Raw genomic sequence first — 21,254 nt, 5'->3', positions numbered from 1 at the left:
ACTGCACGGATGCTCTCGCCGGTGTCTCGGTCATTGACTGCCATCTTCCGGTGACGTACGACGTTACGTTGAAGTTTGTGACTCGCTATTGGCTGCCGCCAGTTTCGTCCGTGTCATAGATTTGGAAAACTCGTGACGAGGTTCCTCCGGATTCGAATCGGGTACGTCGTGTCTAGATATTCGCGAATAATGTTCGATGGTTCTGAGAAGAATTATCGGCAATATCGTCACCTTGAACAAGTGGAATAAATATTACGTTCGGATAATTTTATATTTCGTTTTTATGGATCGACCGGCTGCCAATCAGCTGTCATTTTTATCAGACTATTTATTATAAAAATGCTGTATCATCTCAGAACCATAAACAAATAAAATATATAGAGAGCTATCGACATTGACAAAAGGAGAGATAGATGCAAGCGAAATACACTGAAATGCGATATTCGGCTTTTTTTTGGATAGATTTGGCTACGTACTTGTATTGGATAGAGTTCTGAATTTCAATAAGAAACATAGGATGTAATCTTTGTTATTACATTACATAATAATTCGATATAGGATAGTTTTTTCACAATAGAAAGATAAAGTATACAAAGGCTAATAATTATACATATATCGCAAATTTAAAATCTGATTTAAACAATCTAGCTCTTGCAAATTTGTTCGACAAATATTAATTTTAAATTTAAATGAATTGTAATATTGTGGCACGATTAAGATATTAATTATAACAAAATTTCTCAAACTGTGCTTTAAAACAATATAATGATAATGCTTACACTTTATATTTCATAAACATATAATGTACATATACATTATGCATACAATGTGCAAAAGATATAAAAAAAACTTATATTTATGTAGGTAATAAATCTTTAGAATTTTCAGTTTCTTTCTCTTTGCTCTCAATCTCTTTTTGCTTTGATTCCCACAAACTGTTTCTCACAAGTCTCATGGCAACATCCTTGTTGATACGTGGCATAAGTGTATTTCTATCATGGATTTGCTTTGCTCGCATCATTGCTTTCTTTACCCTTTCATTCTCTGATCTGATTCGATGCTTCGACGGATCAATTCCTGTAAAATTTAATGGTTAATATTAATGTAAACTCAATACTTTCCTTATGCTTTAGAAATCACAATTTTTTAGCACCTTTAGCTCTTAAGTACATCCAAAATAAGCTATTGAGACTATAAGATAACAGTAAGTTATATTTAATCTTATTGACGTTGGACAGTTTTTCGTACAACAAAGGATCGCTAATCGATTCCACGACATCCTGGATTTTGAAAGCTGCATCGCTGAACTGTTGTAGTCTAGCGATTACATCTGTGTCATTTGAAAGTTCCTCAAAATCAGGATCCATATCTTCTCTGTGAATTTGTTAATGAAAAATATCCAAATCTTTCTTTTTATATAATAATATCACTTATCAAGAAATATTTTCCTCTTTACATCACGATTATAATTACACATAACCTCAAATTTTATATCTTAATAATCTCCGCTTGTTTATATTATAATGAATATAACAAATTTCTCTTCTTCTTCCTTTTTGATATTAATATCCGTCTTTTTTGGAGCACAACTATTTACATCATTCGGAATTCGGAATAGTATTAATTCGAGCTTTTAACACACATACACATACACATATACAACTAGACTCGTGCAATTGTAGCGTGCTTCCTTTTTAGCGCATGCGCAATGTAATAGTATAAATACAGTAACGTAATGCACTATAGTTTTAAATTGTATTATATTTCAAATTGCGTATTTCACTTATACAAATTACATTAAATTATATTAATTATTTGATTAATATACTTTTAATTTATTTTCCAAAAATTTCTGTAAATAGTTTTTAAAAAAAGTTTTATAAAAGCATTTTATTAAATATCATGTTTCTTTTGATACGCATGCGTGAAAAAGGCAGCTCATTGCGCTTATATCATAATATTCGAAGATACTTCGTCATCTAGATATTCTTACTTCATGCGCGTTAGAACTGCAACGTGCAATACTGGCAATTTAATAGAAATATTCTTGCAATAAATAAAAAAATACTTAACATATGATAAGTAATATATAAAATATTGGATTTAATAAAAAAATTATTTTAAATTCTTTTTATCAATAGTCATAAAATAAATATGTATATTGTACTCGGAATTTTCATATTCAAAAATGAAAATACACATGTATGTGTAATATGAGCTCTCGATCTTTTTAAGATACATATATATGTGAGAAGGGAAGAAGAATTTATAGATATTTTATATAAGTATTTTATAAGAAGAAAAATATATATACACACATTTTTTATAAAATATTTATATTACATATTTTGTATTAGCAACTAATCAGAATAATTCTGTCGTTATTACTCAAAATTCATTTTTCTTTTACCATATAATGTCAAATAATTTCAAGGAAAAAGATTATATTAATCTTATATTAATATTATATTTATAATATTAATATAATATAATATATATTAATATATATATATTAATATATATATATTATTATATATATTAATATTAATATTATATTTATATTATATTAATATTAATATTATAAAATATTATAAATTAATATTAATATTATATTATATTAATATACTTTTGGACACGAAATAGAATTTAATTTTCTAAAAATGAATTTTAAAGATCGCACCGTGTCGAAAATTATGCATCACAGAATCAAAGCGCGATCGATTTACATGTATTATAGCGAAACTTATGGATTATACGCGATGCTTTATATACATATGCGTTTACATGATCACGGCGTTGCACGTGTAGGAAACGAAAATAAACGCATTCTTCTCTTCCGACGACTATTCTTCGAGGTTTAAATTTAGCATTCATCGTCCCCTCGTTGTCGAATATTACAGAAAATAAATTCAATGACGTATCTAGAAGACGCACCATTTACAGTAATTTAATAATGTAAACTATTTTCTAATAAATTTGCAGAATTATGATAAAGATGCGTCACACAGTTCTATCTTAAGAGGAAGAGAAATGTCATTAAATTTACATTATGAACGTGGAATGAATAGAATGCATCAATAAAAAATTATGAAATGAACAATACGATAAAAAACTTAAATTAGAACGAATGATTTTACATGCACATGAAAAATTGGCAGGCAAGGGATACATTACGCTCGTATCGCTTCTACATATTATTTAAAAAACTAAATACATATTTAAGGCACTTTGTAATAACGAGCTACATCGCGTAATTGCGAGTTTCAGACTTGTGTCTCGCTGCCGGAATGATGTTTTCGATGTTTCCGATACTTTTTGTAGTTTCTATGTGGCATCTGCGAATTTGTTATTGCGTGTTGATGTAACAAAGGATGTTGCGGTGGCGTCAAATGACTGAGATGATGAATCTGATGAGGTACGGGACTAGCGGTGCCGGCGCTATAACAATGCACAACAGGCACCGGATGGCATTTGTGTGGTGGCTGTTTGCAGTGCGACAGTTTGCGGCATATGCTGGTTATTTCCGGCCACCAGATCCACGCGGAGGCCATGACACCGGCGCCAAGAGTTAGTACCAGTCGCAGTATGAATAATTGCAACACAGGTCGAGCGGGCACACGCGGTGCCGTGGATGGCTCCGGTGCTCGGAGCCACATCTCTCTGCCCCACCATTCGTAAAAAGTTATACTGACGAGGCAGATTATCAGAACGGCATAAAGGCAAGTGAAAATGCCGACGCGGATTAGCAGCTGCTTTTGTCGCCGATGGATCTCGGCCGGCGACGATTTACCGGATATCTCGCGCTGCTGACGCATCAGCGGATTCGTATGGGACGTTGTTAACGCCGTTAAAACTGCTGTCGTCGTCGTAGATGCCGCCGCCGCAGTTGTCGCCGACGATGATGATGCCGATGTCAACGTCTGCGTCACTATCGGACGTCGTGGCAATGTCAATGATGCTAAACCCACTAGTAGAAACGTTATGCCGAATGATAGATAAATGAATTGCGGAGCTAGCACTAATACAAGTAGAGAGTGCGTATTTTGCTGGCCAACGAAGCAATTTGCTGCAACAGAAAAAGAATATTTTGTGAACGCAAACAATTTTTTAAGACATTTGTATGTTCGTAAAGTATTACCTCATTTTAAGAGAAAGGATCGTTTTCTCCATTTATGAAAGTGGAGCTATTTACCGGGTGAGAACTAGCTCCACAATTTATTTATGAAGTTTTGCTTTTTGTCAGAAAAATAATCAATAATATAATATTCTATTATGAATAATCAAATATAAAATTTATAGTTTAGTCTGAGTATTTGCATTTTTTGGGCATTTCCTTGATAAAGTAATTCAAAAACTAATTTACAAAATGCAGATCGGGGGATGATGAGAGAATCTCTGATTAAAATCTCTGCATGCGAAGTTTCGAGTCTTAAAGTAGCCTCTTGGTCCTATTGGCGGACAGTGACAAGTTGCAGGGCAAGTTTGAAAGTATTTGCATTGAATGTCGCCTGCTAGGAAAAAGAGAGATAGAGAAACAGAGACAAGATCTGGACTAACCGGGTTTGTTCCTTTATGTGCATGCAACTTTCTCGAAATTTGCCGTCAGAAAATTGACTCGATTTGACATATGAAAGTATGCAAATTCAACAGTGAATATTACACCGACAGATTCATAGATATTATGTATTTCTACCTATTATCATCGTAAAGAAATATCTACATATTTTTGCGTGTCTAATAATTTATCATATGAAAATATGCTCTCTGATACATCTCGCAATAGAAATTCGAATATCTATAAAACAACGTATTAACGAGAACACGCGTAAAGAATTTCGGTCCTGCTTCTCACATACTGGGAAAATTTTTATTTTGCACAGAGAATGTGCAGCGGAATCCGACATACTGACAAGTGGAGCACATCGCTGACATTCCTTCCGCGATCCACGAATTAACCGCGATTCGATCCAATTTCATTTCTTTCCCTACGATTGAAAGTTAATTAAGATCTGATAAAGATATTAGACGCTAAAAATTGTGTGCGAAATTTTAATAAATATAAAATATTTAGAAAAATGCCAATTTCACATATAATTAACTTCAACTTCATAATTAATTTCAACATAATTAACATTAAAATTCACTGTATTTATTTATATATGTTATGACAATATAAGTTTCCAATATAAGTTTCCAATATAATTTTCTTTGTATTCAAAAATAAGTATAACGCTTGTAAAAGTAATCGAAGGTTGGATACGTAGACAGGTATTACTATGTTGCAGACTGGTCATTTAATTCAAAGATGCTAATCTCGCTGGTCGCCCTCGAGCATAACTTATCGAGAACATAAACACGAGAGAGCGGTACGTATTAGCATAAAATAGCCTCAGCTGGACTTGAAGCTCGAATTAAGATAAATGGAGAGGAGATGACAAAGACATATAAAGATAGATGTATAGATAGGCAGAGTGAAGACGAGAAAAAAACAATTATCAGAGACTGACAAGAATTTACGCTGATGAATCGAGTTTGATCTTGTGAGGATCCAACTACGCCAATGGCGCAACCTCATAAAACAAACGGTATAACGAGGCGTGGCCGTAAAATCCTCCGGGCATTCTTCTTAGAGAAGACTGACCAACGTGCTATTGGCGAATGCTAGGTTTTAGCTCGATAATTTAAAAATCTGTTAAATTATTAGGATGGACGAAAGTTTGGAAAGGTAAAAGTTTGGAAAAAAATATACTTGATTGATTTACAATTTCGTAGGATCTTCAATCTTATGGAATTAAAGAATGCAATAATACCTACCGGTCAACTCGTCGGCATCGACATCTCTTGTAACCAGTACAGCAATAGTGTGCGTGGCGGGGAGGCCCCAAGCCAAAACAGCAGCGATGGTTGAGAATCCTTGCCCTAAACTATCCTCCTTGCCGGTCGTCTTCGTCCACTTTCTGGCCATTATGCACCACCACGCGCATATCACGACCCACCTGCGGCCAAAATCGTATCGAATAACACGGAGAAATTTCAAATCATTTGCAGGAACAACTCGTTAAATTATCCTACAATTTCAAAAATTAAAATACAATGTGTATCAAGAGGCTAAATTAAAGGATAAAAAAAGAATTACGAAAGATGCAAAGAGACGAAAAATTTTGGTCGATGGATGCGAAGACTTCTCCGGAGGCTTCTTCGAGTCGATTATACGGTCCTGCGAGAGAACTTACTACAGCTCTCCGTAGAATAAAAGAAGAAAGAATGCAAGAGAGGTTGAGAAAGGGATACGGTAGAATAAGCACGAGAGCGAGATGGAATGACCCGAGGCAGTCGAGCGGGCGAGTGTTTGCGCCTCGTTTGACCTGTTCGCGCTGCTTTTCGATCTTGTCGAAGACTCGCGTGATTAATTAGTCGGCTTTTCACCGCAACTGCTCTTTCTTCTTTTCTTTTTCTCGACAGACTGGTTGCTGGAAGAAACGGATTATAAGCAGGCACGGCGCAGTTGCACGTGCATGTATACGACACTATGTACGAGGAGAAGAGGCATTCTTGCTGTCTCACACGCGACCAGCACACACCGCTAAACCATTGTTCATTCCAGCCTCCAAAAAGGTTCTCAGCGAATAAATGAATAATTCGTTGTCCTCAAATATTTTTATCGCAGATATCTACGCAAAAAAAATAAAATAAAACTCAGATTGCGATTTATCGCGCAAAATGTGCTATTCCTGTATCACTCGTAACATAATCCTCACTATTGAAATAATATAGTGATAATAGATACGATACCTACTTAGCAACAGCATTTGAGAATTTGACGTTAATCAATAATCGACATGATACTAATTTTAATTAAAATCTAAAAAAAATATGTGACATATATATAAATTAAATATTTTTTTATAAGAAACATATTGTTTATTTTTTAGATTTTTTTTCTCATGGGATGTACCGGTATCTCGTAAGGCGAGTCAACCTTCTCGAGTGTTTGCGGCCGCTAGTATTTACCGAGTGGACAACGGTAGCCATGTCTCTTCGCGCGGATCTACAACATTTACAGACCCACCAACAGGTAGTTGGTCTCACACCTTTACCATATCTGAAAACGTTTAACAGTTAGTCTTTTTTAATAATATTTTTTATTAATATATTTTTAAATAATGCTATTTTTTTCTTTCAAGACATAATTACTCTCTTATAAAGAAGACGAAAAATGCTTTGAACGTTGAGTTTAATGTATCTATCAGAGATCCCTCACAAAATGAGAACAATAAAGAAGCCGTGAAACTGTGAGTCGGACAGGATTAATGCGAAGAGATTCGGCAGAGATTCGGTAATTCCCTTTTAACTTATCGTGTTGGAAAAGCAAAAACTCGCCCAACGAATTCCGATCGTGCTGTGATGAATGGAGCGACGCGATGCACACGCGCGATGCGCGACTTTTTGCATTTGTGGAACGTTGATAAAAAAGGAAAGGGAGAAGAAATGATTAACACTTTGCGAGGTGCGATCGCTTTGCAAACTATCGAATACCGATGAATACCGAATCGAATACAAGTTTAGATTGATTTTGAGAAATTTGCCTGCAGAAAAGAAATTAAATGTACAGGAAAAAAGAGACAGACAGACAGATAGAAGGTATGTCTGTCAGAAGAGGAAAAGGAGTGAAATTGCTTTATCGTTTCTCGCCTAGCGACATCGATCCACACGGGCATAGTTAATACGATTGCAAGGAATAACGAGCTTAATCTCATCAGAGTGCCTACACGTAATAAGACCGATTAGTCGTGGCATGAGATATCTCTCCCTCCTCGTAATTGTTGATACGCACGGTTGGGTGGTCGACCACTCGCACAGTTTCCGTACAACTCGGACGCTCTGAGCCAAGCGATGGAAGAGAAAGAGGAGAGAGACTACCTAACGACTCGCTAACTAACAAAACAAACAAGAGGTAGCTAGTACCCCTCTCATCTCATCTCGCTGATTATATACCCTGCGGGGACCTCTATACACGACGGTACCTCCTTTCGCATTCCTCCCTGTTTTCACCCTTTTTTCTCTCTTTCTCTTTTCGATCTGCTTCATCTTTTTTTCATGACGAATTCGGAAAAATTGAGCGCAGTGTCGATGCATCGCATGAAAGAGTCTGTTTATGCACGCAAACTTATGCCCATCGCGAGATCCATATGCGGGACCGACTTGCGTGAGCGATTACGAAAGATTCTTGAATCTCTTTGATGATAAACCAGAGCCGCTCTCCGAGCTCTTTGTATAAACCTAACAATAGAATACAAATAAGTTCGACCAGTCGTTAAAATTACAAAGTATTTCTTATAATCACTATATGCGCTCCTCGAACTATATTGTTATTCTAATTAGACAAATCTTCCGAGTGTTCATGTCAGCTCCATAATTAGTATCGTGTTGTTTATATATTTTAATCTTGTATATCAACATTATATTATATTTATATTATGTATATATAAATGATGGACAAAGCTCTCTCTGGGATCACTGGATGCACTGGATAATGCCAGCGGCTTGTTATCGGGACTTCGACGGCTCCACCATTCCCGAAGAGCTCTTATCTTGGATAAATTATCGAGGAATTCTCGGATCCGGATCCTTAAGCTTTAAGGCCCGGCTGGGCATTGAGAGAGAGATGATGGATCAGCTCTTTCCTCGAGCCCCTCTTTCGACTTGTCCTTTTTCTCCTCGTTCCTGAGACGGCCGTCAAACTGTTAGGGCATTGGGGAAAGAGAGGGAGGGGAAAGGGGAGAACGAAGAAGGAAGAGAAAAAAGAGAAACGGAAACGAAACTGCCGGACTACCTATTACCATGAAGCCCGTACGATCCTCTTTGTCAATGGCGTAGCAACGTCAATTACCGGTTTGATTCTTGGAGATAGAAGGCTCTAACGAGAATTGTAGAACGTCATTTACATATTAACAATTTTACAGATAAATCTATATCGACTTTTCAGGAAAAAATATAGCCATAAATTATGCATACATAGAAATAAAATTACGCAGAAGTCATTTTTAATTTGCTAATAAATTATTCTAAAATAAAAGCGAAGTTTACAAGGTCGAGTTACGTTTCTATTCTCTAGTGAGTAGCGTGTAATTTTGACTTTAAAATCGTCCTTTTTCATGTAAACTTGTTATAAGTTACAAAGAATTAAGAAGGGTAGTAGAAAAAGCGAGACAGAACAATGCATGGCAGGGGTTGCAAGGTCCTACGGGTCCATTGCTTCGTGTCCGTAGGGCGCGATGTTTATCGGCTCTTTCGATGTAAATTATGGCCATACGCTATACGACCAGTTTGCTACAGCTATACAAAAGTATTCGGGTCCAGGGCCGAACCTTTACGATAGATGTATTGATTCTTTCATTCTTTCAAATGTAAGAATTGTAAAGTGAAAGTCTACAAATTTAAAAATTGGAAAATTCGAAACTGTATGGATTCAAAATCAACAAAATTTATACAAAAGGAAATCTCCAAAATCTTGGTATTTATAGATGAATTTTTTATGTTCAAATATTCACATAAATTCAAGGATTCATTCGACGAGACGATCGAATTTCGCGAAACTCATTTGCATACACAATCTCAACCACAAATTGCATCCATGCATTGTGAATCATCTTGCTCTTTGCTTGGTCCGAGAAGCATCGCTTTGTTCACCTCCCATCCCAACCCCCGTTTCTCTCACTCTCTCTTTCTTTTTCTCTCTCTCTCTCTTGTTCTGCTTTTCTCGCGCCTTCTTTCTCCGTCTAGAAGCAGCTTGCTTTCTCTAAGATGGAATGCCATTGACTCCATGCATATCTGGCAACAAGGTTCCTCTCGACCCACCTCATATATCGGGTGACTCTCGTTTATTTCGAAAATCAAAAGGTAGCCGAAGGTAAAAAAAGACTAAAAGAAACAAAAATTTCACAAGGTATATAAAGCGAAGAACTTAAAAATCATAAATGCCAATAATACGTAGACAACGAAAAATTTAAAGATCTTTGAATTGGATTTACAAATACCGATGATTTGATGAAAATGAAATAAAGGAGGAGTCATCTACAATCATTTACAAAGCTTTTTTGTACAAATACTTGAATTTTAATCCTTTGCATTATCAAATTTTACCATGTTCAAGCCAAAAGTATACATGTATATCGCATTACTTTCTGTAAGATGTATCGAGATCTTTATCGATCTGTAAATCTGACGAAGCAGAAATCTATTTTACATAACGCGATAGTAATGGATTATCGAAGCAAACACGGTCAGACGATTTTTTACTTATGCCACCCGTTAGACGAGTTAAGATGAGCCTCTCAGCATAAACGGGATGAGATGGGATGGGACGAGATGGGAGTCAGAGGCTCGTTAGCGGCACGAGGGGAGTCAACACTGTTGCCAGATTGTTATCCCTACCTCGGACGATGCAGTCTCGCCGCAGCGAGGCGAGAGTGCAACAAGGCGCTCCGAAACAACCGACAACTTCGAAACGCGTTACACGGATATCCTTCGGTTCTCACATCTGTACGTAATTAAAATCGAGCAATAGAAGAGCCTGCCAAAATTCCTTCTTCAATTGAAACGTCAAAAAAAATAAACGAATACGTTATTTATAGATATAACGAATTAAAATAATGAAAGATAATTGTTATTCAAAACAATAGTCTATAGTTGTTATTTTAAAGAATGTAAAACAAATATAAAGACTTACCAAACAGTCGCAGCATTTCCAAAGTAATAAAGCAATAGAAAAACAACGGCGCAATAAGGATTAGCTAAACCGTCTTGCGTGAGGTACTGTTGTTGCTGTTGCTGTTGGGCCAAGACAATTTGCTCCTGCGGATGCAGTGGAATCGCGGACGTGCAGGCGACGTTCAACCGGCCAGCGGCCAATCGGATCACATAACCGATTGCGACTATCGTATGACAGATCGTCAAGAAGACTATTGCACGATCTGCAAGCAGATGTTATTTTTATTATATTAAAGATAATACTAAATCTCTTTCTCAAATCTTCAACCCGATAGTCTTGAAAAAACGACATTCAAAGAATCGATTAAGATATTGCAAATAGTATTGTGTGAAGTTTTCAAGTTAATTTCAAAGTTAAAAAATTCAGAATTCAAGCGTTAAAATGAAAAGGAATAATTTATCATTTAACGAAAATGTTTCTAATTCGGAAGAAAATTCCTACCTGCGGCAGTGGTCAGTACAGGCTGTTTGCGTGGTTTTAGAAGTATCAAGATAGCTATCACGATGGAGATGAGGCAAATCGTCGTGAATACAACCATCCAGGCCTCTGTAAGTCCCTTGTCCTTTTGGGACCACAGAATATCCGCGTCGCAAGCAGCGGCACATCTTCCGGAGCGATTCAGAAAGATGTACAATCCAGATTTAGCGTACCAGGAACAGCCCCAGGGTCCATTACTAGCGCTCACCGCCTGAAGAGGCGAATAATAATCATATTGAAGTACAGATAATAGTCGGACAATTGCCACACAACAATTTTGCGTATATATATAATCGATTAAAGTATATATCGTTAAATACTTGGATAGGATTAGCTGGCCCAGGCTCGCCCGGTCCTTCCATGCACATGTGTTGGTGATTGTTTTCCGGTGGAAACTTGGAACAATTTAATGCAGCAGGCCAAGGGAAGCCGAATCCCTGAAGTACCGGAAAGCAACGGGCTCGTACTTGCTCGCATAGACCTCGACAAGGTCCAATGGGTGCGGGCACCTTTTCGGTGCACATCGGTGCATAAACCGAACACAGAAATAGATGCAACTGCGCGCTGCAATAAATTATATACATTATTAATCTTGTATAGATATAAATGCAGTATCGTTAAAATTCAAAAAACAATATGAAGAAATATACTTTATCATGTTTCTCATGTTCAAAATTTATATTTAGTAGATTTCTTTATGACGTTTAGTTGTTTTTGCATGCGAAAAATTTATATATGACGTTACATTTAAATTTATCTATTAGACGCTAAATATTGTTACTATATAAATCATATATAAAACTATCATATATGAAACAGGCGTTTACCTGCATCCGTATTGAATAAGCGGGCTAAACGTCTGTAAGGTAAAATCGGCGTCGCCTTGAATTTCGTGACCGACTAGATTCGGCATGACAGTGACGTTGTAGCCGAGACCGCGACACATCTCGATTCTGATCGGCTCGCAGGCGCCGTGCGCGCACCATATTGCACGCACTAATAATATCAACAACAATATCCAATACATTTTCCGTTCTTAAAATTACAATCGTAAGAGCTACTTCGAATTTTGCGTCATATATGCCACCCACCGCCGATCGATAAACATATCGAAGTATCGGTTACGCATCATGTAGAGATTTTGTGACCTCTGAAAAAATACAAAATAAGAATGATAAATCCTATATATATAAATATGTTTGAAATTTCGCTCAATAAACGGTCACTTTAATTGAAATTTGATAAAAAAGAATTTATACGTATGCAAATTTAATAGAAAAATGTATGGAGAAAAAAATATATTTAAAAAGATATGAAATGTAAATTGAAAAGTTGAAATTTAATTAAGAAACATACGAAGAGACGTGCCTTCTAAATTAATGAAGATTTAACTCTGCCCTCTTCATTGAACCGGAACTTCTTCCTTTTCTTAATTACGGTCCTGTCACAGCCTCATTTAAAGAGCTGTCAAATCCGAGCTTGATTTAACGAATACTTTAATTAACTTGTTTGTGCATTAAACGAGATTAATTGGCTTCTTTCTCCAGTACAGATTCGACCTTGATTTCAACTTAATCAAGATTCAACGGCCAGACACCCAGATCTCTCGACATGATAACTTAATTTCACTCTGTCCTCCGCGATATAAATTGCACTTGATGTATAATTTGTTGTTTATACTATCAATTTACGTGATCGTAATAATCTATTAAATAATAAATTTTACTTTAACTGTTCCGAAACAGATTTCGTCTCCCCAGAAACGATACAAGTTTTTACAGATTACTCGTGAACGCATACGTACGCACGCGTGCACGTATGCACGCACGGACGCGTGCACATACACACGCAGTAATCAAAGTAATAAAATCAGTCACAATTCAACGTGACACGTGACAAGAATTTGATGCGTTCAAAATGAGCGCGGGAGCGCAGCTTCAGCTCCAACGCAGTGAATCACAAAGACAGACGCCGCATAATCGGTCGTGTTCCCGGCCACAAACGTCGCGCACTGTCTCCTTTAAACGCGCATCATCACCGATCGCGAAAGACGATTGCACGTGCTACCATAATCCCCCGGGCAAATCATCGCGAATGATAATTAATCAGACTGACTTGCACGCGACCTTCCTCATCGAAGGTTACCGTACGACTGAACGCTTACCTACGATCGCGCCCGTCTGCTTATCCCCTCCTCCTTTGTTTGTCTCTTTACAGGGTCTTCTGGTTTCTCTCGTCCGCCAGGATTTCCGTCCCGCTTGCGTACACGTCCATATAGCGATCGAATCTATTATTCGATCACTTCGCGTTTTCATGTGCAATTTATATAGATTTTATATAATATCAAATATGTATAAGATCATACATATACAATTTATGGTAAGACACTTAAAAAATCTAAATGATTGGACGCAAAAATAGTAAAGAAACTTGTTCTCGAAGACAAATTATTATCGGGAAATATTTCGCGTAAAAATTTGTTGCAAAATATCTGATAGGACAGTTGAAATTTTCGTGTAGAAAAGAGCATTTTTCTCGTTTTGGCAGCTGCTACATATCTACGAGATCTATCGACGGGGCTAGAAGCAGGAAAGAGCAACAGTCACGTTCTCATTATCATATCCCGATGTTTGGCAGCAGTTAGGCTGGTTTTATGGGCTGTATTTTCTTGGTATAATTGGGCCCGCAGCTCGCTCGGATCCCCCTCCGATTTTCGTTTCCCATCTCGTTCTGTCATCTTTCAGGTCTTTCTGTCTCGTTCAGGTCTTCGCGCTTTCTCCTCGGCTGTCTGGCGCGCTCCGGCATTTATTACAGGATGACCGTATCCCCCTTTTCTTGTTCCGAGTAGACTGAGAAATTTATTAGACAATGTAAACAATAACGCGTGCGGATTCCTTTCCTCCTGAAAATTCAAACGTACGTATTCATGGCAGAATTTCGCTTTTAATAACAGCGCTAAAAAAGAAGATCCTCGTCCGTGTCATCGAATATATTCGCATCTTGAATCGGATTGTAAGAGAATTTCCCGTTACGTCGCTTTATCTTCAATTCTTGTATTTTTTTAATGCGATAGAATTCTTCTCGTTCGTATTCGTCGAGTTCGGTGATGATGTACGCAAGGGTCCGTTCCAATCGCGGTATAATGATGTATCGCAGTGCATTTACGCGACGATTGGTCTCCTTAATTACTCGATCGAGCATCTGGAAATTATGCCGTAACGACGCTAATTCGATCAACAGATCGGTCGCCTTTTCATAATTCTTCTTCAATTTAGCAACCTGCTGACATATTAAGTATTAGGCTAGTACGTTAAAGTTCAATTATAGTTAATAGTTGACAATTGAAGATTATATCGCCTTATCGTATAGCATCTTTCTTATCGTATAACGCATGATAATTACTTGTTGACCGCCTCTGGATAATCCAGTAAATTCAAAGGGATCATCACCGTTGCGATAGGGCTCGTAAATCCTCAATCGAACTCCGCCGATGATCTCCTCTCTGCATCGAATCCTGGTTCTAGCTTTATCAACCGTCTCCAGGACCAATTGGTTTACCCCACCTGTCACGTAATTCACTTCGGCTAACGAAAAAGCCGCGATCCTCATGGCTTCGTCGACTTGCAATTTATTTTCGAATAATCGCGATAGAATCGTGCGAAACAGGATTAAGAGACCATCGATCTTTTTTGCGAGCAAATCGCGACTCCTGCGTGCGCAGATCAGACGACATTTCACACTCGTATATGAACTGGACGTTGGAAAGACCGCCAGTCTGTCTACAATTTCCATGATTATTTACTTAGGATTAGGCTGTAGACACACATACATATAAAGATGAACTCAGCTGCAGCTGCAGATATGATATACGTCCTAAAAGAGAGAGAAAATTAGAAGTTATTTTTATTTCTTTATATTAGTAAAAACAAATAAAGATCTTGCCTCTCGCGTGATCTCGACCTAATATATTGTAATATATAGTACAGAAAACGCATAGCTTGCAGCGTCTATATGTCTATATTCAGGACAATCAACAACGTCTTTAGTTTAATGACTAACTTCAATTTTATAGATCCTTTGTCTCTTTAATATATTAAATATGACTAGATTAGTAAGGAAAGAAGCTCTTGTACAAGCATCGGTGGTTCAGTGGTAGAATGCTCGCCTGCCACGCGGGCGGCCCGGGTTCGATTCCCGGCCGATGCAATCTTATTTTTTTGTTATTTTTTATTTGCGAATAATTTTCTCTAATAGAAATTCATTCATTAAAGAATAATATAATTCTATAATTTTTAAAAATTATATATATTTTGTGTTTATAAAAATAAAAAAAAAACTGCATCGGCCGGGAATCGAACCCGGGCCGCCCGCGTGGCAGGCGAGCATTCTACCACTGAACCACCGATGCTCACGTTTAGTCATCTCGTTTTTCATCATTATTCAAAACAAATTGTGGCCAACATTACATACTAACTTCTATTATAATATCAGTTATTTTTAATTATATTAATTTCTTTATTTATAATTTCTTATTTTACAAGTTTTCATTTCTTTAAGCACTCATTTATAATTTTTTTCTGCTATTAAAATCTTTTTATTTTATAACAATTACATTATTAAACTATATATAAGAATAATTTTGAATAAAGAATTATTAAATAAAGATTATATCAGTTTATTTGTAAACAATTCCACGATCCACGATTAATGATTTAAGTCCCAATACTGCTCGCCGTAATCTCCATTCTTGTTACCCCATTTTATCTAAAATACAAACAATCATGAAGTTATAAACTAGATTTAATAAAAAAGAATATGTATAAATTATAAATAAATAAAACATTACTCAGATTAATTAATAAAAATATTATAAGTAGTAAAATAGAAAATATATAACATAAAATGTATTATTTAATGCAATACATATTATATAATAGAGAATGTTATGTTTGATTTACATTAAATAAGTAATATACTTATATCTTTAACATATAATTTTTTAAAATAAAAAAATTATACCTTGCCGCTATGACGATTGTTATCAAAATCCTTTTGTTCAAATCTTTGTTCCCATTCATTAGGATTTTCACAGACATGTCCAAATTCAATTTTAAGAGGTGCAAGATGTTCAGAAAATATATCTCTAAATTTTATAGGCTCAATGTTATCAAAATGTTACAAATAATTATCATCTTGCAAATATACTACTCACTGAAAGTATTGTCCTATTGAAACATCCACTATTTCCTGCTTTGGAATTTCTTCTTTATTTGTAATTTGTGAATCTGATATTTAAAATAAATTAATGTCTAATATTGTAAGATATAAAATATGCAATTGAGTCATGATTCACAATTGATAAATTACTTGCCTGTTAAAGTTTTTTCTGTAAGTTTTTCCAATAAATTGGCCATGATAAAATTTATGACAAGCAGTATTAGTATTGTTTGTGTCAGAAATAAATTGAAATTATATTTTGTATGCATTATTATATTTAACAATTTAGCTTGAAATTGTAATACAAGATAAGATCTGTTGATGTTTGCTGAACAAACGTTGAATGCTCACTGAGATAAAATTGTAACTCTTATAACTTGTAACTCTTATAACTTTTTTTGACTGAGATATCTCATGCTCTACTTCATAGAATAGTGAAAGTATACTAGTATAATGCATCATTTATATAAAATTTGCTATAATACAAATAATCTAACTCTCTCCTAATAATAATATAAACTACAAGCATCAATATAACGATTCTATCATAAATGTTATTTTATCATTTTCTCAATTTTGAGACTAATAATTTTTTATATTTTTATATAAATTACAATGAATTGAATTGATTTAATTACATATAAATTAAATAGCATTTAGGTCGTTATGTGTGGCTTTAATTATTTATCGTACGACAGGAGATTGCTGTTTTTTGCACACTTTATCAAAGATTGAATTAACTTGACAAATCCAGTATCTTTCGATTTTTCCAAACCGCGAAGAACACGATTTTTCATCACAGCAACGAATTCCCGATTGCTAAGTTGTCCATCCACTACAAAAAATAAAATGTATTTCAATATGTCATATTTCAATAATTTTACCATATTCAAGATGAGATATTTCTTTGTGTATATATTTTATCACAGATATTACAGTCACGTTTTTAACAGTCTGTTAATTAGCGATAGTACAATTAGATAGTATACATTAGATTATATTGTAAAAATAACTCACTGTTTTCGTCAAAAATTGTATACACCACTTGAATAATATGATCGCTCAGATCGACGTGCGCTACAGTTTTTGCTACATGTTTTAATGTCGCTGCAATATTACATAGAAATAATTATAAATATTTATGAATAAATAATAAATATCGTAATAAAAATACAAAACACATTGCTATAATATTTTAAATAACATTGATTATTTTCCAATAAAATAAAATATTTGTGAGATTAATCTAAAAATCATTCTCTAGATTATACCTTGATCGATAGATGCGCCGGCTATATGATAAAATGTCAGGGCTGTATCTACATCATTAATGTTATTTAAAAAGTGAAAGAATTTGAGATATTCTTCTTTGCTAATCCCTTTCGGATTTTCTTTGAAGCTGTAAACAATCAATATTTGAGTATGTAAAATTTAAAAATATAAAAAAATTAAATATTTCCATATATTTACGTCTTTTTCACCCTTTTCAACATCTTCGCCTTCTTTTTCGCTGAATATCCGGCATAAGCCAATAGTAATTCCGTAAAATCTACCTCAGTGATATTACCATTTTCATCTGGATTTCGTCGTTCAAACTAAGTAAAAAATATATATATATATATAATTATACATTAAATAATCAAATATAAATGAAAATATTAAATTAATGAATTATATTATGTTATGCAGATTCCGATTGATCTTTACCTCAAGACTCAAAATCTCTCGTTGCAGTTGTTGTTGAAAATCCAAGAATTTCTCGATGGTTAATTTCTGATTCATTTGTGGTCCAAAGAAATACGTAGTTAGTGCGGAATTCACTCCCTAAAATAAAAAAAATTTTAATTATTTTCAATTAAATACTGAGTTTTTAAATATATAATTTCGACACATCAAGAGTTAATAACCCGTTCCTATATTTATTCTTTTTACAAAGAATTAATAAGCGCGTTTAATATTTGTTTTTTAAAAACTTTATTCAAATATTAATAAATTAGTTATGACCTTAAATGTATTTCCTGTGGTTGCATGATCACGATGTCGAGTGCCTATACTAGTTTGTTGCCGTATCAACGTAGCCACTTTTCCAAATTCCTCGGAATCGACGTCGCCATCACCATTGAAATCGAACATTCTAAAGGCAATTTCAAAGTGTCGTCTGGAGGCTATAAAATAAAATTTTGCCATTAAAATATTCATATAGTATATCTTAGAAAATTTAATTTATATATATATTTAAATATAAATTTCTTTCTTATATTTTCCTATATAATTAAAATTTAATATGAAATAGTGGATATACAACTTACTTGATAATACTGTCAACAAAAAGATGTAATCAGAGAAAGTAATGAGGCCTGCACTGCCCAGTTTGTAAAAGATGCTGTCTTCATCCAATTCCAATTCTAATTTTGTATGAATATTCTAAAAGAAAAGAAAATATTGTCACATAGGAATATCTTGCATGTTTGTTCTTTATTGAGTTTCTTTAATATACCTTTGGATCATAACGCTTGTACTGATCCAGTCCAAGACCTAAAAGTCAATGATGTTATAATTAATAAAGCCTCCTTTTTCTTATATCTTTTACATGATTTAATATACAAACTGATATATAATTGTAATATAAAACTTTTATAATTTGCAAATTATAATTACAACTCATAATTTTATTTAATTATAATTATTATCTAAAATGTTAATTTATTTAAAATGTTAATTATTATCTAAAATGTTAATTGAATTTGCACATGCAAAAGAACTGATTGCAATTGATTGCGATATCTTTGCAATCAGTCAACATAATTTTGCAATTAACTGGGAGTACTGCCAAGCAACATTTAATCTGAAAAAAATGTAAAACAAGCGAAGCATAATCGGATTACCGTCGGGCTGTTTCACGCCAGGTGTCATTGATCTTAAAAAGTCATCTGGCGTCATAAACACCTCATGCAAATCGTTGTTCGAGACTTGGAGAGTCGCGAAGTAACGGAATACTTTGTCTGGTGTGGAGTAATGCCTTATACGATTTTCATATTCTATTATCTGCACATACACACAGTTAGTTGGTAATCAAAATTCAAAAATATGCAAGATTCTTGCAAAGGATTAGTAGTGTACAATATGCTCCAATTTTTATGCTCCATTATCCATGTCTTTCGACAATCAATCATTTTCTTCATGCAAATTGTATCATGTAGAATTGCAAAGCTTCTGGTTAGCAGAGCGAAACAAGTAAGTAGTGCTTAGTAAAGATTTAATAGTAAAATAGTTAATTATAGATAGAAAGACAAGTAATTCCAGGTAAATAAATTCCAAGTAGATTATATACTGCATTAGCACCAATATAACAATTTTGAAAAGCCCTACCATTTGGCTGTTGCATGTTTGGTGTGATAGCACGTATAAAATCATCAGGTGTCATATATATTTCAACATTGTTTAAGTTAGTCATTTTAACAGTTGCAAAATAACGAAAGATTTTATCTGGCGTTGAATACGCCCTTATCCTGTTCTCGTACTCTATTATCTGCAAAAACACTTCAGCCTGCATCGTTCTGCTGTACAGATACATGCTGATGCAAATAAAGCAATAAAATTGTTATGTCTAGTTTATTGTTAAATACAATACTATATTGTGTTTAACAATATATACAAAAATAATTATTGCACATTGCATGTCTCTTTTCCTTATTTTACTCTATAATTATTAATTTTCGTTTATATATAATCAAGAAAAAATACAAGTATCGATGTCTTGTTTTTTTAATAATAAAAATACAATTTGTATGATATAAATAATGTAAATACAAGTATTTGATGTAATGTATGTAGAAATTACTCAATATTTTTGAAAAATTATGTTAATAGATATATATGTGAAATCAATATCAAGAATATACTTTAATAAACCTTTCTATCGCGAAATCCAATCTTGTCTTTTTTTTTCTTCTTCTTTTGTAAATCTTGTTCTGTCTGTTCCATGTTTTCATTATCCTGAATCTTTTCCACTAACATGCTGGCTGCTTCTACTTTAGGTACTTTAGGTATTATATTAAATAATCTGCAAGATAATACTTTATATTAATCTACTAGCAAAATTGTATAACAAAATTTAATTTTCGAGAATTATTTTATGTATGTTTACAATATTTACAACGTTAACATTTTTTACTCTTGATATTTAATATCACAATTAACTCACCGATCCCAACCAACACACGTAGATATAAATAATCCAATGGTGGGGATGAAAAGTGTCAAACTATATTTAAAGGTATGTTTTGTTCTGGTATGACCAAAATTTTTATAATTACGAGTCTGTCTGTACTCATATTTGTGCCTATTTTCTCTGTAATTCTTATAGTCTAAAGTACAGAATGTTTTGCTCAACAAAAGCCTATGTTGTGGATTCTGCCAGAGTACAGATGCACTTCTACTGAATAACATTGCCATATTCTCTCTAAAAGGAATTAAAAATACATTTATTATATTGCACAATTAACTATTATTTAATAATTAACTTGTAAAGAATTTAATTGTCAAAATCAGCTGAGTAAATAAAAAAACTTTACATATTATATGAGGACACCACACTCTCTTTCACAATTACCAGAACTTAATATATAAAATTCAATAAATATAAGAGAATTTAATATATTTATTGAACAAATTTAAATCAAAAACTCTAATTTTAACAATATCGAATAACTACCAAGAAATCGTCGTAATTGGATACATCGCAATAAGATTGAAACAAATATAAAGCCGTAATCACACTACAAATTGC

At 34.2% G+C, this 21,254-nt stretch overlaps 5 protein-coding genes, 1 long non-coding RNA gene and 2 other non-coding genes across 12 annotated transcripts; 2 read left to right on the top strand and 6 right to left on the bottom strand.

Annotated features, from left to right (window-relative positions):
* Positions 1–24: 24 nt before the first annotated feature.
* On the top strand, positions 25–10,723 carry LOC105251536. Of its 2 annotated transcripts, XR_889210.2 has the most exons (4): positions 44–161; positions 5,286–5,366; positions 6,933–7,075; positions 7,185–10,723. It is a non-coding gene; the product is annotated as an uncharacterized LOC105251536 (long non-coding RNA). The 2 variants fall into 2 exon arrangements; XR_002192554.2 differs by lacking the exon at positions 5,286–5,366 and having other exon boundaries at positions 25–161.
* On the bottom strand, positions 842–1,696 carry LOC105251535 (nuclear nucleic acid-binding protein C1D). Of its 2 annotated transcripts, XM_011258414.2 has the most exons (3): positions 1,481–1,696; positions 1,154–1,374; positions 842–1,077 (listed from the first exon to the last, which is right to left on the bottom strand). In XM_011258414.2, exons 2-3 carry the CDS (start codon positions 1,365–1,367, stop codon positions 857–859), a joined length of 435 nt encoding a protein of 144 aa, XP_011256716.1. In that variant the 5' UTR covers positions 1,368–1,374; positions 1,481–1,696; the 3' UTR covers positions 842–856. The 2 variants fall into 2 exon arrangements, with proteins under 2 accessions (XP_011256716.1, XP_011256715.1); XM_011258413.3 differs by having other exon boundaries at positions 1,154–1,696.
* Positions 2,635–13,413, bottom strand: LOC105251537 (frizzled-4). Its single transcript, XM_020027612.2, has 7 exons — positions 12,617–13,413; positions 12,076–12,398; positions 11,569–11,812; positions 11,213–11,459; positions 10,730–10,973; positions 5,815–5,996; positions 2,635–4,066 (listed from the first exon to the last, which is right to left on the bottom strand). Exons 2-7 carry the CDS (start codon positions 12,273–12,275, stop codon positions 3,264–3,266), a joined length of 1,920 nt encoding a protein of 639 aa, XP_019883171.1. The 5' UTR covers positions 12,276–12,398; positions 12,617–13,413; the 3' UTR covers positions 2,635–3,263.
* Positions 13,414–14,203: 790 nt separating this feature from the next.
* On the bottom strand, positions 14,204–15,040 carry LOC105251550 (V-type proton ATPase subunit D). The gene is made up of 2 exons (XM_025415184.1): positions 14,651–15,040; positions 14,204–14,527 (listed from the first exon to the last, which is right to left on the bottom strand). Exons 1-2 carry the CDS (start codon positions 15,038–15,040, stop codon positions 14,204–14,206), a joined length of 714 nt encoding a protein of 237 aa, XP_025270969.1.
* Positions 15,041–15,383: 343 nt separating this feature from the next.
* On the top strand, positions 15,384–15,454 carry Trnag-gcc. Its single transcript has one exon. It is a non-coding gene; the product is annotated as a tRNA-Gly (tRNA).
* Positions 15,455–15,585: 131 nt separating this feature from the next.
* Positions 15,586–15,656, bottom strand: Trnag-gcc. Its single transcript has one exon. It is a non-coding gene; the product is annotated as a tRNA-Gly (tRNA).
* Positions 15,657–15,825: 169 nt separating this feature from the next.
* Positions 15,826–17,061, bottom strand: LOC105251549. The gene is made up of 4 exons (XM_025415187.1): positions 16,620–17,061; positions 16,461–16,533; positions 16,268–16,391; positions 15,826–16,012 (listed from the first exon to the last, which is right to left on the bottom strand). The coding sequence occupies exons 1-4, from the start codon at positions 16,732–16,734 to the stop codon at positions 15,953–15,955; spliced, it is 372 nt and encodes a 123-aa protein (XP_025270972.1). The 5' UTR covers positions 16,735–17,061; the 3' UTR covers positions 15,826–15,952.
* Positions 17,062–17,138: 77 nt separating this feature from the next.
* Positions 17,139–21,245, bottom strand: LOC105251533 (calcium uptake protein 1 homolog, mitochondrial). 3 transcript variants are annotated; one of them, XM_011258407.3, is made up of 12 exons: positions 21,180–21,245; positions 20,670–20,927; positions 20,378–20,528; positions 19,835–19,994; positions 18,963–19,000; positions 18,775–18,889; positions 18,470–18,630; positions 18,173–18,289; positions 17,936–18,060; positions 17,737–17,864; positions 17,483–17,572; positions 17,139–17,300 (listed from the first exon to the last, which is right to left on the bottom strand). In XM_011258407.3, the coding sequence occupies exons 2-12, from the start codon at positions 20,918–20,920 to the stop codon at positions 17,146–17,148; spliced, it is 1,491 nt and encodes a 496-aa protein (XP_011256709.2). In that variant the 5' UTR covers positions 20,921–20,927; positions 21,180–21,245; the 3' UTR covers positions 17,139–17,145. The 3 variants fall into 3 exon arrangements, with proteins under 3 accessions (XP_011256709.2, XP_011256711.2, XP_011256712.2); XM_011258409.3 differs by lacking the exon at positions 19,835–19,994 and adding an exon at positions 19,351–19,510; XM_011258410.3 differs by lacking the exon at positions 21,180–21,245 and adding an exon at positions 21,040–21,169.
* Positions 21,246–21,254: the final 9 nt, after the last annotated feature.

This window comes from Camponotus floridanus, unplaced genomic scaffold (assembly GCF_003227725.1).
Source record: "Camponotus floridanus strain SB8 unplaced genomic scaffold, Cflo_v7.5 scaffold115, whole genome shotgun sequence".
NCBI classification, from domain to species: Eukaryota; Metazoa; Arthropoda; class Insecta; order Hymenoptera; family Formicidae; genus Camponotus; species Camponotus floridanus.
This window is presented reverse-complemented; position numbering and strand designations above follow the sequence as displayed.